This window comes from Emys orbicularis, chromosome 11 (genome assembly GCF_028017835.1).
Source record: "Emys orbicularis isolate rEmyOrb1 chromosome 11, rEmyOrb1.hap1, whole genome shotgun sequence".
Taxonomy (NCBI): domain Eukaryota; kingdom Metazoa; phylum Chordata; order Testudines; family Emydidae; genus Emys; species Emys orbicularis.
Genome location: NC_088693.1, coordinates 61,329,888 through 61,347,866, shown reverse-complemented (window position 1 = coordinate 61,347,866; position 17,979 = coordinate 61,329,888). Strand labels below are relative to the sequence as shown.

At 44.5% G+C, this 17,979-nt stretch overlaps 1 protein-coding gene across 1 annotated transcript in view; it reads right to left on the bottom strand.

Moving 5' to 3' along the window:
* The window catches only part of PARD3B (par-3 family cell polarity regulator beta), a 657,306-nt gene that overhangs the window by 364,310 nt on the left and 275,017 nt on the right, over positions 1–17,979 (bottom strand). The window contains exon 4 of the mRNA XM_065413438.1: positions 17,398–17,507. Coding sequence (XP_065269510.1) covers positions 17,398–17,507 — 110 coding nt within the window. The remainder of the gene's footprint in view (positions 1–17,397; positions 17,508–17,979) is intronic.

Genomic DNA, 17,979 nt, shown 5'->3' with positions numbered 1-17,979 from the left:
CACAGTCTTCCCCCCCCACCCACCTCCCAACTCCAAATTGGAAGAGCAGTCATCATATTTCCTAGCCGTACATTAGGCCAGCAGAAATGGAGGACCTTCTTTGCTTTCAGAAAAGCTAACGTGTATGCTATTTTCATGCCATTTTTATTTAATTTTTTCACAGTCTATTTCATAGACTGTGGTTAATAATACTAAAAAGCAGCAGGAGAGGAAGAAAAAGACCCCAATTTACCTCTAAGAGTATTAAATGTAGAATAAGTGTGATTGCCTCAAATATGGGGTTATTTAGCCTTCGATGAGCTGTAGCAGACCTACCTTGTGCAGAGGCTCTTTTATTGTGGTTACAGGGTCATGTTACCCTGTCTCAGCCAATTGCTTAATAGACAACAGTCTGGATGCAAACAATTATTGACTAGCCGGGAGAATAATATGGAACTATTTTAGGTCTCACAATACTCCTTCAACAAATTCCCTTATGTTTTGCAATTTATGCATTTAAAATATTACTCACAAATGATTGTATGATCAATTCAAGTAGGAAAAAGATCGTATATATCTGTATACTTTACTAATAAAAATCAGAGATGGGGATCGAGGTGTCTGGATTCAGATCTAGATTAAGTTGAGATTTATGGGCTGAGTCGGTACCCCCACCATCTCATAGCTATTCCCAGTTGATTTTTCAACCAAAGTTGCAATAACAGCTGATATAATCATCAGATTTCTGCAAGATTCTCCTACTTTGGGCCAAAATTTGTATTCTCCTGTGACATTTCAACTGCAGTGAAACTGGAATTGAAAAATAGACCCCTCCTTGTTTTGGATCTGACATGCAAGCAAAGCCATATATTTGGCTCAAAATCCTGATTGTTGATTCTCCCTCACCACCTGCCTTCCAAATGTAAAGGTGTCTAAGATTATTAGTTCCAGCTTTGGTACGTCACTAGTATAAATACAAATGCAAGTGACATCAAAAATATAAAGGGTATGTAAAAACTGGAATCTTCGGAGGAATATTCTAATTTCAGTTTTTACTAAATTGCTCTATGAACTTAAAGTAAGTTATGACTGCCAAGAATCAAGATGTTTCCAGTGCTCATGTATGTGCTGAACAGTGGCAGGCCAACATGATAATTTCAAGACATGTAACTACAGGTCAGGGGAGACACTGGGTACCCACGATGACAGAACCCCAGACTTGAAAAATCTCTAGGGACAGGTAATTAAGGATCCATGCTCACTCATCCAAACACACACAGCTAATTGAGCCAAATTAAACACTGAGTATCTGTACACTTTGTCAATTAGAGACTGAAAAAAGCCACTGAACCCATTTGCAATGGCATACAGAAATGACCTAGAATCTGAGAGATAAGCACCGTATTTCAATACGCTAAGATATGTTATATTAAAATGTTTGAGCACAGTTTTTCTTAAATTCCATATATTTCTTAGAGGTTACCAATGCATCACTCAGTAAGATCTCTGCCACTACTCTCAGAGTGGACTAGCAGATGGACAAATATATATTTTATTAGGTCAGACTCATGTAAGATTCCACTTTATTTTAACAAAATGTTTCTAGAGCTTGTACGTGAGAGAACTGCATGAGACATGTTGACTGTTGTTCTCCACTTCAGTTTTTAAATTTCACTGTCAAGCTTGTCAGTGAAGTAACTTACTAAAGTTTTACTCCAACATCTGTGCAATAAGCCAGTGATGGTGCAGTTTATGAAACTCATGATTAACTAAGCTGCCTATAAAAACTTTTCCCAGATAGAGGTCCTACCAAATATTATTCTAAGATGTGGGGAGAGATGGAATGTGTAAACAGCATTGAAAGCCAGTCACACTTTTGGTCAGCCATGTGTCACCTCCCTCACCTGTGTTTTTATTCCTTTCTCTCCAAAACATTCTCTCTTCTTTTTTGCCTGATTCTCCACTGCCTTCTATTTGTACAATCAAACAACTGCACAAGGTAGAAGGTGGTGAAAAATCAGGCCCTAGGATTCTTTGAAGTAAGAGCGAAGGCCGACTGAGTATTTTACAACAGAAAAACAAAATTAACAATAAGTTCAGCTCCAGCACCAAGCAAACATCCATCTTTGAAACCTTTTATGTATTACATATTTTTGTTCATACATATTCATAAAAACCAACTACGTTTCTCTCATAGGGAACTCTCAAACTATGGAAAGTAACATATTCATGACGGCAATGTCCGTTGCTTCTACTGGATGTACACATTTAAAGTGTGAGTAAACATACACGTTACTCTAACAATTTTACTAAAATAGCAACTGTTAATTTCTAGCTCTTATTAAATACCACAAAAAGGCCTAGCTGCCCATTTCAAATATTTATATGTATTTATTTTTGCCTTTTTATTTCCACTAATCCCTAGTTGGTACTCAAAAGCATAGAAAAAACAGTAAAATCTGATGTTCCAATAGTGCAAGCAATCACAAAGAACTAAAAGCATCGCCTAGCACAGGACACTTTCACCTCCTTTTTCAGTTAATCAATTTATTGTACTGAAATCTTGTTGAATGTTTGAACATAATTTTTGTAATCCCCTCGCCTTTCTTCTGAAGTACATACGGTTTCCTTTTGGCACATATACCATAGCACACTGCACAATAAAGGTAGAAGGAAAACTAGTACAGGATTGAGAAACAAGAGAAAAATCAGGACGAAAGAGCAGCTTTTGTTAACTTGACAGTCCTCAGCTAGTTGCATGCTATGCTTTATAAAAGATTCTTTAAAAAGTAGCATTTTTTGTGGTTTAAAACTGCCAGACAGCTTTGGCTTCTGCAGTGCCTCACGCCAACAACTTCAAAACTAACTCACTCCAGATGTCCCTATGATCATCTAATCAGACATCAAAAACAGTACACTGACAAGCTCTCACACTGATTATAAGTATTCTATATATGTTTCCACAGCATAAACACATACACACACACCCGCACACACACATGCACACACACAGTTGCTACTTTAAAAATGGGATTCATCTAAATCAGAATTCTATTTTAAAACACATGAGCAGTTCAGAGAAGAAATTCTCTACCTTCTGAGTGATAGAAAAATCTTTTAAACCTCCCCCAAATTTTCTGTACACTGCAATGGCAAATGTTTCAAGAGTAGCAGTTAAACTGGATTATTAATAGGAGAACTTGATACTGAAATTTTTTCATGTCTTATAAACGTCTAATAACCTTGCCATTCTCTGTGGAGAGGACTGGGTGCTGCAGTACTTCTGTGTACCAGAATCTTGCCTCTCGACTATACTCATACCAACCTTGCTGTCCTGCCTAAGAAAGTGTTCTACCATGCTCCTTGGGTACCTGTTACAAAGAGGAGATATACAATACAGCAGGGGTTCTCAAACTATGAGGCATGGGAGTGCGCCAGGGAAGTGCCAGTAGCCCTGTCTTTTGGCCAAGGACGTAGAGATGCTGGAGAATATCCAGAGCTCCACTCAGCATGGGGTGGGGCAGATGGAACCAGAGCTCCTCCTGGGTCAAGGAGCTGGGCCCCACATAGTTCCTGCCCTGAGTGATGTGCTGCTTCCCCCATGGCATAATGTACAGCTGCAGTCTAAGTAAAGCAGCTGGTCCCGGTTGGGGGTGACCTCGCCTCGACCTGTCCTTCCCCAACCCTGGAGGAGGTTACCCAGCATCGTCATTGACTTCCTGCTGCACCATATTGACACGGACCTCAAAGTGCTGGTGGACTCGTGAGTGCCTCACTCTGAACCCCCTGGTCTGCCGCCTGCCTGGGGGCTCCGCCTGCACTTAAAAGAGGCCCTGCTCCCTTCCTGTGAGCCCAGCACCCACGAGCCCTGTTCTCTTCATCCTGGAGCCTGTGCAAATTGGGAAGAGCAGGAGGTGTCACACAATCAGTGGGTGTTATGATTTCCTAAAATGTTTGTGCAGCGTTATTTTAGCTGCTGCGATTGGTACTCTTTTTGAACAGAACTGTGTGATAACGCAAAAGGGTGCTTTATGAAATGAAATTAGTATTTATGACACTAATACTGTCTTTATAACTACAGTAGAACCTCAGAGTTAGGAACACCAGAGTTAAAACTGACCCGTCAACCCCACACCTCATTTGGAACTGGAAGTACTCAATCAGGCAGCAGAGGCAAGACAGACAGACAGACAGAAAGCAAGCAAATACAGTACAGTACTACTCCTAAAAAAATAAAAGGAAAGTTTAAAAAAAGATTTGACAAGGTAGGAAACTGCTTCTGTGCTTGTTTCATTTAAATTAAAATGGTTAAAAGTAGCATTTTTCTTCTGCATAATAAAGTTTCAAAGCCGTATTAAGTCAGTGTACTGTTGTAAAATTCTGAAAGAACCATAACATTTTGTTCAGAGTTACGAACAACCTTCATTCCCGAGGTGTTCATAACTCTGAGGTTCTACTGTATATAGATCAAAGCCTTCTACTTTATTACTTGTATTCTTGCAAAGCACAGCATTTTCAACTCTTTGTGTTGTCTTAGTAAATTATGGGAAGGGGCAATTGTTTTTTCTAAGCTTAGTTTGAGAATACCTACAATACAGTAACAGCCCCTTTTAGTCCTATGTAAAAGTAAGTTTAATCAAACTGGCTATTACTAGATAAACCTCAGAATATCAGACTGCTATAATCTCTTTCTTTCACATTATTACTACAAAGATAAATAAAATCTGAAGTGCATAAGAGTCAAGGATAGGAGCACATAATGAATATAAAAAACAGCACTACATAGTTGTAAGTATGTGGTTTAGAACCTGTATAAAGTATTCTCGTGTTATGTCTACACCTCACACTAAATCTGGGGTTTGACTCAGCTTTAAGCCCACGCCCTCATTCCATCCACACAGAAATTAGTCTGACTGGTGTCAGGAACCCCTCTGGGCTCAGGCCCTGCTGAGGGGTGGGTCACAGCCTGAACCCTGCTGTGACACAGGTCAAAGCCCAGGCATTTTTCACTGTGGACAGAGCTCAAGTCCAGGTCGCCAGACTCAGATATGAAGAATCTACCAATGCTATCCCACAGTCCTTCAATCCCAAAACTTTCCGTGCCAGGAAAGCAAAGCAATCTCCTGATTTAAATGCAGCTTCACACCATTTAACCCTTCATTTCTATGCATACTGCTCAACTAGAAACACAGTCAGTGCTCATTTATTACATGTCAGCTGATGTATTATCTATGGCCAGCAGTAAAAAAATCCTGCATCAAGCACACTGGTAGCGGGCCAGAGAGAAACAGACAGATTCTGGTTAACTTCTGACAAGAGGCAAGCAAGACACTCAACTTCAGTAAGAGCGCAAGAAGTGATCAGGACTACAAAACTATATCCAAGCAGCTGGAGGCACTGGCGATCAGACAGCAGAACACTGAAGCGAGCAAATCAAGTGGCTGAAGACAGAATACCACAAAGTGAAGGATGCTAATGGCACCCCTGGGAACACCCTGTCTTCCTGCCTGTTTTCTGAGGAATGTGACCACATACTGGGAACTGTAGGAAGCACTGAACCCAGTGGTGCATGACTAGGGTTACCATACGTCCGGTTTTTCCCGGACATGTCCGGCTTTTCGGCAATCAAACCCCCGTCCGGGGGGAATTGCCAAAAAGCCGCACATGTCCGGGAAAAATGCCGGCCGGGCACTTCCCCTCCCGCGGCTGCTCTGCTCCTCCCCTGACTCTTCGGCTCTGTTTAAGAGCTGAGCCGCCCGAGCGCTATGGGCTTCAGGCAGCCCGCTTGCCTCCGGACCCCAGCCGCCGGCCGGGCACTTCCCCTCCCGGGCTCCGGCGGCGCAGGGTCCGGAGGCATGGGGGCTGCCCAAAGCCGGTAGCGCTCGGGCAGCTCGGCTCTTAAACAGAGCCGAAGAGTCGGGGGGAGCAGAGTCTCCGGCCGCGGCGGCTCTGCTCCTCCCGACTCTTCGGCTCTGTTTAAGAGCCGAGCGCTACGGGCTTCGGGCAGCCCCCTTGCCTCCGGACCCTGCGCCGCCGGAGCCCGGGAGGGGAAGTGCCCGGCCGGGGGCACAGGGTCCGGAGGCATGGGGGCTGCCCGAAGCCCGAGCGCTACCGGCTTCACGGTTTGCCGGGCAGCCTCCAGACCCTGCGCCTCCGGCTGGGCGCTTCCCCTCCCGGGCTCCGCTGCGCTGGGGAAGCGCCGGCCGGGGGTGTAGGGTCTGGGGGCTGCCCGGCAAACCGTGAAGCCGGTAGCGCTCGGGCAGCCCTTTTCGCGTGGGAGGGAGGAGGGGGCGGAGTTAGGGTGGGGTTGGGGCGGGGAAGGGGCGGAGTTGGGGCGGGGCTGGGGGTGGGAAATGGGCGGGGCCAGGGGCCCGTGGAGGGTCCTCTTTTTTTATTTGTTAGATATGGTAACCCTATGCATGACAATCTGCTGATTGGGACGGCACCCTTATAATGCCTCCACAGTCACAGGCACCACTGGAAGAGAGCCAGCCGCCAGCCGAAGGGCAAGAAGTGACCCTAGAGTTGAGGGTGGAAACAGAATATGCTGCTGGAGCAGCTACAGCACCTCCTGGATCTGTACTCAGAAGAGTTATTTGCAGATGGGCCTTGGCAGCAGCGCGCTGCAGAACTGGCATCCAAACAAAAGATGCTGGAGCTGGAGCCAGAGACAGAGCCTGGTAAGTTTCTGCTGCCATGTTTGTTTTTATTGATAGATGGATGGGATGGGAGGTATTTCTGGAATATGGGCCTATTAAGTTATTAATACAAGCTGTGGTTTTGGTATTCAGGGCAGAATCCATGCCATTCCCCTAGCACCGTCCCCCTACTTTTCCCGCACGCCACACGGGATTCAAAATGGACCACACAAAAGGAGGAAAAAAGTTAAAGCAGTTATCATTAAACTTGTACTAGTTACTCACTGATTGTTTTAAGTATGGGTTGTGACTCCACATACCCCTCCCGTGTAATACAGCACACCTTATACATCGGCCACGCCTGCACTACTTCACTGGTTCTCCACTTGCAAAGTAACTCCCTTCTCTCCATGTGTCAGTATATAATGCCTGCATCTGTAACTTTCACTCTATGCATCTGAAGAAATGAGGTTTTTACCCACGAAAGCTTATGCCCAAATAAATCTGTTAGTCTTTAAGGTGCCACCAGACTCCTTGTTGTTTTTGTAGATACAGACTAACATGGCTACCCCCTGATACTTGACAGCATACTTAGGGCCCCCACTGTAACTCACAAGTTCCCTTCATTCCATGATGGGCTGTTTGGTCACTAGATGCCTAAGTATCTCATCAGCATGCACTGATAGCTGTCCTCTGCTGGCCTGGAACAGAAGTTCCCATGCTGCCACTTGGGGGACTCCAGAATATCCATGTTCTCTAGAGCTTGTCCAGCCGGGAGACCGAGGCCACAGGGCTTGCCGCGCTCCGGCCGGGGTCGCAGGGCCATGGGGCAGCTGCGCTCCGGCCGGATCCTCCAGCCTGGAAAGCGGGGCCGCGGGGCTTGCCGTGCTCCAGCCGGCGCTCTTGCCAGGGGAGCGGGGCCCCTGAAGACGACTGCCGCTGGCCTGCCGCGCCGACTGCTGGGAGGGCTCCGCGCCACTCTGCAGCCCGCTCCCAGCAGGGCGCTCCGCTCCCCTCCTCCGCGCTGCCGCCCCCTACATCGGTCGGTGGGGAGGGAAGGACGCGGGCTGGAGCTGGCCCTGCCAGGGACAGAGATGAGAACCCCAGGGGCGCGCCGGGGCTGCAGGGAGAGTCGCTCCTGCTGCAGCCGCTGGGGCATGGATCCCAAACGCCCCGCGCCCGCCAAACTCGCCCCGCGCCTGCTGCAGCCGCCGGGGCCAGACTCGCCCCGCGTTATAAACGAATTCACGTTATCACGGGGTGCATTATAGCGGGGTTCCAGTGTATCAGGTAATGAACAATAACACATGGAACAGACAAATGTACTCTGTGCATTCATCCACGACTGTCCAGCCACAGCCCATGTGTGGAAAACGTACCAGAAAAGCCCAGGAAAACAGAGGCAGAGGGGACCCTCAAGCAGGGGCATCAGGTTTGTATAATTTTTGGTGGTGCCCAGAACGGCCCCTTCTCCGTGCTGACATTTTGCAGAACATAGCACGCCACAATAACATGGACTACACTGATGACATTAAAGCAGTTTTAAAGGCAGCACCAATGGGATTTCAATCTGCCAAATGCACATTCCACCACCATCCTACAGCTACTGAGTGTGTAGCTGAACCTTTTTTGGCCAGGTCCTCTGAAATAAGGGTAATGGTTCATAAGCCATGGCAACAGCAGTTAAGTTGGGTCCCCTAGTATAACAGTAGGGACAGTGACTCCATTTATAACATCACTCAGTGGGAATAATGACCCACTTTGTCCATGAAGGTAAAGTCCCATTCTCCCGAACACCCTGGCATCACGCATCCTGCCAGTGCACGGCCACATCAGTGTCCATGAATCTGCCCCATGGTCAACCGGGCTAACCATAACAATGAAGTAGTACCCTCTGCGGTTTATGTGCTCCTTGTAGTGGGTGAACTACAGGCACACGAGTCCCATCAATGCCCCCTGTGCAATTTGGAAAGCCCATTCTCTCAAAGCCAGCAATTATTTCAGGAACATTTGTAATGCCCACCCGTTTGGGTGCATCACAGTTCTGATCAACTCACAGACCTCTGCCACAACAACCCCACAGTTGATTTGCTAACTCCAAACTAGTTAGCCACAGACCTATAGCAGGCTGGGGTAGCCAGCTTCCAGATGGCTATAGCAACCCTCTTCTGGACCATCATGGCCTCCATCATGCCTATGTCCTGATGCTGGGGGGCAAACTGATCACACAATGGCAGAAACACCTGCTTCTTCTTGCAAAAGTTCTGGACATGCTGCTGATCATCCTAGGTCCTCATGGCAATGTGATCCCACCAGTCTGTGTCTGTGGCCGTGCTCCAGAAGTGCTGCTCTACACAGCGGGGAATCTGCCGCTAAGACAACAAGCATGAGCAGCATCAGCTGGGTCACAGCCGGCATGTCAGCATGCCCCTGAGAGGTCCTTCTGCCACTTCAAAAATTGCCTCCAAAGTGTCATCAACATCTCACAGATGCTCTGCCTGTTTCCCAAAATACGACTGAGTCTGGATCCACAGGCAAGTTCTCTCAGAATCCACTATGAAACAAGCCCTAGCTTGAAGCCGCAGCTTCATCTGGCGAGGGTACTAGAAATCCTGGGATACAATAGTATACACTCATGGACGCTGAAGCTCTGACCTGGGCCTGTGTGGTGTAGTGTGGATGTGTCAAAATGGTTGCGAGGCTCAGGTTTCCAACACAGTCTGGACGCTCAAGCACGGCCTTGGAAACACCAGTTTGCAGACCTGGATAACAAAGATCCAGGCTTTGTGTGTCAGATTGTTCCAATTCAATTGTTCCACTTAGTTCTTTGTTTGTTGTTGTACCAGGGAAGGTGGGATCTAAGAAATAAGAAATGTTCCTGGCTGTATTTCTTTCATACATCAGTAGAAGCACCCCATTAGATTCCCTGGCAGAAAAGTGGCATTCAAAACACAGTTTACACAAAAGATATCCCCCGCTTTTGCTTACTTTCCATCTATGTCTCTAATACGGTCATATCTGATCAGAAGGCAGATTGGGGGGAGGGGGTGAACTTAGTGATATGCTTTCAAACTCTGTCCATGCTGTAGGCTCAGCCTACAGAGATGCCACTTACAGTAGAATTTGCAGAGGTTGAAATTACAATTACACAAGGTCTCTGAACTCCTTGGGTTTGTTGCTCAGTGGGGTCCATGCACACCCAGGCTCTATCGGGCTGCCTGTGCTTGGCTTTCCCCCAGTGAGGCTCATATGCCCCACTGTCCTTTTTAACCTTGGTTTCCCTATTGGGGGTGCAAGGCAAAGGGAACCTCAGATACTCCACTGGGCCCTTCTAGGCTCCTTCTTGACCCAGGGAAGAACACCGAGGTGGGATGGCAGTATGTCCTTGTCCCACCTCATTCGTAATCGCAAAGTGAGGTGTCACTCATAGTTGATTGCGCAAATCCTCAAAATATGATCCTCCCTCTCCCTTCTTTCATGAAATAAATCAAGTGTACGACCGTGCCAATGTTGCCAACTCTTGCAATTCTATCGCAAGTCTCATAATGTTTCGTGTCTTTCCTAAAGCCCCAGCTCCTGGAGTTGTGGAAGAATTTCAGCTTTAAATTCTATCATGTACAAAGACACCAGAAATTAAAACTGCCTGAACTGACCAGCGTGAGTGAACGTTTGGCCCTGCTAAGCATATGGGACAGAGGTTTTTTGGGGGAGGGATAGCTTAGTGGTTTGAGCATTGGCCTGCTAAATCCAAGGTTGTGAGTTTAATCCTTGAGGGGGCCACTTAGGGATCTGGGGCAAAATCAGTACTTGGTCCCGCTAGTGAAGGCAGGAGGCTGGACTCAATGACCTTCCAGGGTCCCTTCCAGTTCTATGAGATAGATTTCATCTTTTAAAAACGAAGCTATATGAAAAAGCCTCATTGCAATGCAGTCTCCTAGCTCTAGTCTTACCAGAATCCAGCTTGAACTGCTGGATTTACAAAGTCTACAGCTATTATTAAAATCACTGCGTCAAAAAGACCTTTTCTGCCCTGCAGTGCTTTTAAATAATGAGATTAAACAACATAGTATTTGCCCATTTTTTTCTTACAATATTTATGTCTTTTTTATTTTGGAAAAAACTATTGATAAATCTTTACCCCAAATGAAAGCTTTGAATTGCAGCATTAATTTACATCTATGTTTACACATTTATATAGAAGCATATGTAAAGGGAACAAACAATTGAGTTGGGCTGGTGCATACACATACACACTTTATGCTAATCTTCAGACACTTAATCACAAAGGCTGATACTTTAAAATCACAATTAACGTTGGAAGAACTGGAGGAGGTTCTGACCCTTTTTAACAAGGACTTGAAACATGAAAAGGTTTTGATTAAATATGAACCTTGTCCAAAATTGCAAATTACATATCCACAATACAGAAAATGAAACCAGTTTTGACATGTTTAGCAAAAAATTGAGAATGGGTTGAGCCATGGGAGCAGCTCTTAAATTGATCTGACTCCCTAATCTTTAAAATATGGACTAAATGCAATTTAATCAGCCCATTGATTAACTCAGAGGTCAGCTAAACATCTTCTCAGGGACCAAGACAACATAAAGGAAGTCATAATGTTTCCCCAAATTAGGCCAGAGAGTTCACTGCGGGTGGAATCCTGGCCTCACTGAAATAAATGGAAAAACTCCCATTAATTTCACTGGGGCCAGGATTTCTCAAAGTGAACCTTGTTTGTGAGTTTATCAAACTATGATATCTTGTGCCAGATACAATGGGGTTATGATTTTGGATTCAGATTTTGGTTGGAACATTTCATCCATCAATATTTAGAATGATTTCAGATTCAGATTAGCTGGAATGGCAAACTGTGGCCACTGGGAGCTGCGGGAAACCGGGCAAATGTAAACAAACTGTCTGGCAGCCCGCCAGCAGATTACCCTGACAGGTCGCAGGTTTGTCCATCACTGCTGTGAAGCCTACTGGCTGCACCAAATGTAATCCATACCCACATTAAGGCACTGTATTGCAAACTCACATGTATTCAGTATTCCTTTACCACCACTTCCAACAATGTATATCGACATATCTGTTGGCATCTCTTTGAAAGTTATGACACTTAACATCATTATAACAGTAATACTCATGTGATATCACAGACGCTTCTGACCTGCAGCTTGTGAATTTCAAGAAAAATATATTTTAGATTAGGTTATTGTAACCTATGTGATTACTTCTTGCTTAAACATTAGTTGTAATGTTCTTTCAGTTATCACATATTGTGATTTACTCATTTGTATATATGTGTTCCAGATAAACAACCATGTAATACAAATACTTCCATTTAGGTCCTGCGGGCATTATAAACAGCAGACATGGAGCTTGTCATGTGATTTGTCACCAGAACTCCAAGACAGAACTTCCTTTTATTAAATTACTGCATATGTGTTATTTTTAGGGCTGTCACGCGATTAAAAAACTTAATCGTGATTAATAGAGATGTTAAAAAATTATACTGGAGAATACCTTTAAATATTTTTGGATGTTTTCTACATCTTCAAATATATTGTTTTCAGTTACAAAACACAATAAAAAGTGTACAGTGCTTACTTTACATTTATTTTTTATTACAAATATTTGCACTATAAAAAACAAAAGAAATAGTATTTTTCAATTCACCTAATATAAGTCCTCTGGAATGGTGGCTGAAGCACGAAGGGGCATACGAATGTTTAGCACAGGGGTAGGCAACCTTTCAGAAGTGGTGTGCCGAGTCTTCATTTATTCACTTTAATTTAAGGTTTCGCGTGCCAGTAATACATTTTAACGTTTTTTTAGAAGGTCTCTCTCTATAAGTCTATATTATATAACTAAACTATTGTTGTATGTAAAGTAAATAAGGTTTTCAAAATGTTTAAGAAGCTTCATTTAAAATTAAATTAAAATGCTGATCTTACGCCGCCAGCCTGCTCAGCTCGCTGCCAGCCTGGGGTTCTGTTCACCTCGGCCGTCAGCAGGCTGAGCAGGGCCAGCGGCCGGGACGCCGGCTGGCAAGGGGCCGGCAGTCGGGACCCCAGACCGGGGGGGGGGGGGGGGGTTCAGGGGTCAGGGCAGAGGGCTGGGGGTGGGGGGGGGGTTCAGGGCAGAGGGTGTGGGGGTGCAGGGCAGAAGGCTGGGTGTGGGGGGGGGGTTCAGGGGTCAGGCCAGAGGGCGGGAGGTGCGGGGGATGCAGGGCAGAAGGCTGGGTATGGGGGGGGTTCGGGGTCAGGGCAGAGGGCTGGGGGGTGCAGGGGGTGTAGGGCAGAAGACTGGGGGTGGGGGGTTCAGGGCAGAGGGCTGGGGGTACAGGGCAGAAGACTGGGGGTGGGGGGTTCAGGGGTCAGGGCAGAGGGCTGGGGTGCGTGGGGGGGTGCAGGGAAGAGGGCTGGGGGTGTGTGGAGGGTGCAGGGCAGACGGCTGGGTGTGTGTGGGGGGTTCAGGGGTCAGGGCAGAGGGCTGGGGGTATGGGGGGGGTGCAGGGCAGAAGACTGGGGGTGGGGGGCTCAGGGGTCAGGGCAGAGGGCTGGGGTGCGTGGGAGGGTGCAGGGAAGAGGGCTGGGGGTGTGTGGAGGTGCAGGGCAGAAGGCTGGGGGTATCGGGGGGGTTCAGGGCAGAGGGCAGTGGGGGTGTGGGTGGGTTCAGGGCAGAAGGCTGGGTGTGTGGGGGGGAGTTCAGGGGTCAGGGCAGAGGGCTGGGTGTGTGTGGGGGTTTCAGGGCAGAGGGCTGGGGTGCTCGGCTCGTGGGGGTGCTCCCAGCCCCCTGCCCTGAGCGGTTCATGGCAGGGGGCTGGAAGGGATATGCCCTGTTACACCCCCTTCCCCAAGGCCCCGACCCTACCTCTTCTCTGCCTCCTCTACGGAGCAGCGAGCACGCTGCCACTCCTTCCCCTCCCCCTTGCAAGGGCCACCAGCTGATCAGCACAGGGAAGGAGAGGAGATGGGGCAGGAAAGCACCACGCTGGGGGAAGAAGAGGGGTGGGTGGAAGCTTGGCTGCTGCAGGACCAAGCTTCTGCCTCCTGCCCCTGCAGGGGAGAGCGGGGGGGGGGGGGGGGCGCTGAGTAGGGCTGGGACCGGGGCAGGCACGCATGCCGTAGGTTGCCGACCCCTGGTTTAGCATATCTGGCACGTAAATACCTCATAATGCTTGCTACAAAAGTGCCATGCAAATGCCTGTTCTCACTTTCTGATGACATTGTAAATAAGAAGCAGACAGCATTATCTCCTGTAAATGTAAACAAACTTCTTTGTCTTAGTGATTGGCTGAACAAGAAGTAGGACTGAGTGGACTTGTAGGCGCTAAAGTTTTACATTGTTTTGTTTTTGAGTGCAGTATGTAACAAAAAAAACCTTACATTTGTAAGATGCACTTTCACAATAGATTGCACTACAGCACTTGTATGAGATGAACTGAAAAATACTATTTTTGTTTATAATTTTTACAATGCAAATATTTGTAATCAAAAATAATATAAAGTGAGCACTGTACACTTTGTATTCTGTATTGTAATTTATATCAATACATTTGAAAAAGTAGAAAAACATCCAAAATATTTAATAAATTCCAATTAGTATTCTATTGTTTAACTGTGTGATTAAAACTGCAATTAATCACTATTAATTTTTTTAATCACAATTAATTTTTTGAGTTAATCGTGTGAGTTAACTGAGATTAATCGACCACCCTAGTTATTTTATTTTCTATAATATCCTCTCATATCTGTTTGTAGTGTATTCTTTGTAAGCCAAATCAGTGTTCACTTCCATTGGAACTCAGATGATAATACACCTCTCAAGATCTGGAAATATATTTGTAAGCCAATGTAACAGTAGAGAGAATGTTGTGTTAGTAAATACATATCCATATAGCAAATGAATACAACTTTTTGAACTATATATTCTACACTAACTTTTTATTTCTCTCTACTCTTAGTTCAAATGTCAGCATAAACCAATCTAATTATAAAAGTTAACCACAATTATAAATGTAAAGCTTTAAGGAAAGTCAGCTGCGCCATGAACATGTATACTTATTTGTATTACACACACTGTTCTAAATTGGCATCATCTGTTAGGGATAACCAGATGTAATTTACCTTTGGCTCTGCATTCATGAAAGTAATTGAAATTAAATTAATGTTATATGGGGGGGGAAAGGATAATTTGTTCTGTCTTCTGCTGTTGGAAATCCAATGTAATTTTTGTTAAAATAATTTTTAGCATACATTTGGAAGATCTTACAGATGTTCAAAGTAAGTTTTTGATACTGCATTTTTCAGTTTGCCAGAGATTGATTTTTTTTCTCCCTGTGTTCTAAAACAATCTTTAGCTAATAACGATTTTTAATTCAATAACTTTTTTGACAAAGCATCAGCACTATTAACTATGCAAGTTCTAGGAATGGGGTTTGTTAGTGCTGCTGCAACAAAAAGAGGCTTCTCTAAGTACTATACCAGACATGTTTTTATATCACAAAACATTACCATTATCCTCTCTGTCTTCTTGACACCAGAAGAGATTTTAAGGCAATAATTAGATGATATTTAAAAATCTGATGCCCTTCCCCACTATTATTAGGTGTTTGGTTTTTCTTGTTGCACCCATAATGGAAGCGATTGTCCTGTGTTTGAGGCACAGAGGCATCTTGTGTGTGATCTGATTCAAGTCATTCTGTGTCTCCCATCTATAGAAAGTGGGGAAATAGGAGTCCCATGTATTCTTTAATGCCACGAAATTCACATTTGCTACAAAGCTTTACCCCAGAATCTCACCTTTACGTTTAAAAAAAAAAAATCTTTCTAGCCCTCATGGTTGCAAAGAAAACCCTGAAAATATGAACGGACACAGGCAGGCTACACTACAAACACGTCAGCAGCACAGCTCCAGCTATACCATTGTAGCCTAGACACTTACTACAGCAACAGAATGGGGTTTTCTGTCACTGCAGTAAATTCACCAAGAAGCAGTAGCTAAGTCAACGGAAAAATACCTCCATTGACCTAGCTACATCTACAGTGGGAGTTAGATCAACCTAACTACGTACCAGAGATTTTTCACAGCCCTGAGTGATGTAGCTAGGTCTGGTATAGTTAAACCCTTTATGAGCCTATACAATAGCTGAGAGGTGTGAGCTGCCCCATTCACCTCAATTGGGTGTTAAATCTTCAACCCAAGAGAGGATCATTTGAATTCTAATATTGTCAACTATTTCATTGATAGTGATTTTAACAGAAATATTCAAAAATGTGCTTACCTCACAATCTAAAACTGTCTCCCACGGCTCCCCATGTGCCAAAAGCGATGACTGCCCCTACTCAGCTGCCCAAACTACCAGCTTGCCCTGACAACCATCTATGGTGCAGATGGTACTATGTACCACTGTGCCTATTTTGCAGGCCACTCAAGGACTCAAACAAAACAAGGTGTTTTAAAGCGCTGAGAATTCTCGTGTGTCAACTAAGTTGACCCTTTTTAAATTCATTGTTGTTGGCAATGGGCATCTGACAAGGAAAATCTAACTCTCAGCTTAAAAAGAACTGACAACTGAATTAGTACATTGACCTTGTAGAGTGTTGAACTAGGATATTATATACATGAGGATCTCTGGCACACTCTAACCATACTACTTTGCAAATAACCAACACAGCAACTCTATAAACTAGAATGCATATGAGAAAATAGGACGTAAAAGAAGAGTTAGTCATATGAACAGGAACAATGGACAGGTAAATAATATCCAGTAAAAGAGATAATACACAGTGTGAGTCTGCAGCATTTGCAAAATTAAGAGTAGCATACATAGCATTACTACATATGTAGTTTGATTCTCTACTATGTTATTTCAGTTATATAATGCTGTGACTCATTAGTTACACCAGCATATAACGAAGGTAAAGAAGTGCAGAATCAGGCCCATTGAGGTTTGAGAGCAAAAACCAGGCCCACAGACTGACTCTCTCCTGCATGATATATTTATGTGACCCATCCTGCAGAATCTAGTCTTATGTTTAAAAAAAGGTTTTTACCTTATATTTGCAAATAAAACCTTCCAAATATGACCCAACTGTAACCGAACTGTATTGCTTTCATGAATCTGCACACAGCCTGAAACAATGGTCCAGTGAGGTATAAACTCCCTGGCCATCCCATTAATCTTATTTGTATGTTAGCACGAATGCCTAATGAGAACAGCTATATCAACATTAAAGTGATCAGCAATTAAATAGTCTGTAAAATCAGGAAGTGGGTGAAGTGAAGGCCTCGGAGAATGGTGACTGGATGATGCAGGAGGAAAGAAATGCAGAGTGAAGGAAAGAGGAAAGAAAGCACAGAAAGAAAGGAGGATGAAGAAAAAAATAAACAAAGGATACAAACTGTGGTGGTCCTAAAAAAGAGAATTTTGCCACTGAGTGATGCTGAATTGGACTATATGGTATTGAACAAATAATGAATGAGGAGAATTACTAAAAGTTCAGCTACTGCACAAAAGTCATAGTCTAGTCTCACTCTTTACTTAAATCTCCCATTAATAAGAGAAGAGACTCACTGTGAATTAAGGATATTATATAATCCAAAAATTATACTCTGACAGAGCGTAAATAGAATTCAGCCCTCTCCATAGAATGAGCTTGACACCCCTGTTTCAAGGACAAATTAATTTAGTTCACAAAACAAAGCTATATATGCAAGTACTGTAAAAACAAATTTCACCCTTCTTAAAAACATAAATGACGTGATACTTACAGCCACAATGGATTTCAGACTATTGTCGGTGGGGTGTGCAACACCTGGGTGGAAGCCAGCAGGTGGGCCCAGCGCTGGGTCACTGCTCCTCCTCACTAGCAGCGGTGTGCCTAAAAGACAAAATAAAAGGTTGAGTCAAAAGAGCTTCAGGGTAAAGCTCTGTGCAATTTAATTCAAAAGACTTGCAGCTTACTTTTTCATACAAGCTTATTATTTCTATAGGTGCCTGTAAATTATTCGATCTGATCGCATTCTGTCACGTATTATCCACTGACCTACAGACATCACAAAAGCCATAGACCCAACTGCACAATCTTCCACGATGGCAACGCTAAATTGACCACACGTACGCTAAAATAAAAAAATGCTGACAAGCAGGGGGAAGTGACATTCTTTCAAAACCAATAAAATAACCACTGCAGGGCTTTATGGCCATATGTAGAATCACATTCCAATATGGAAACCATATGCCCACTTTAAGGAATGACCCCGTAGGGTACAAAGACTGCTAGTTTTGTTAGTTTCTAGTGATAAATAGAGGTTAGGTGTCCAGGCTGACATTTTCAGATGTACCAACAGCCT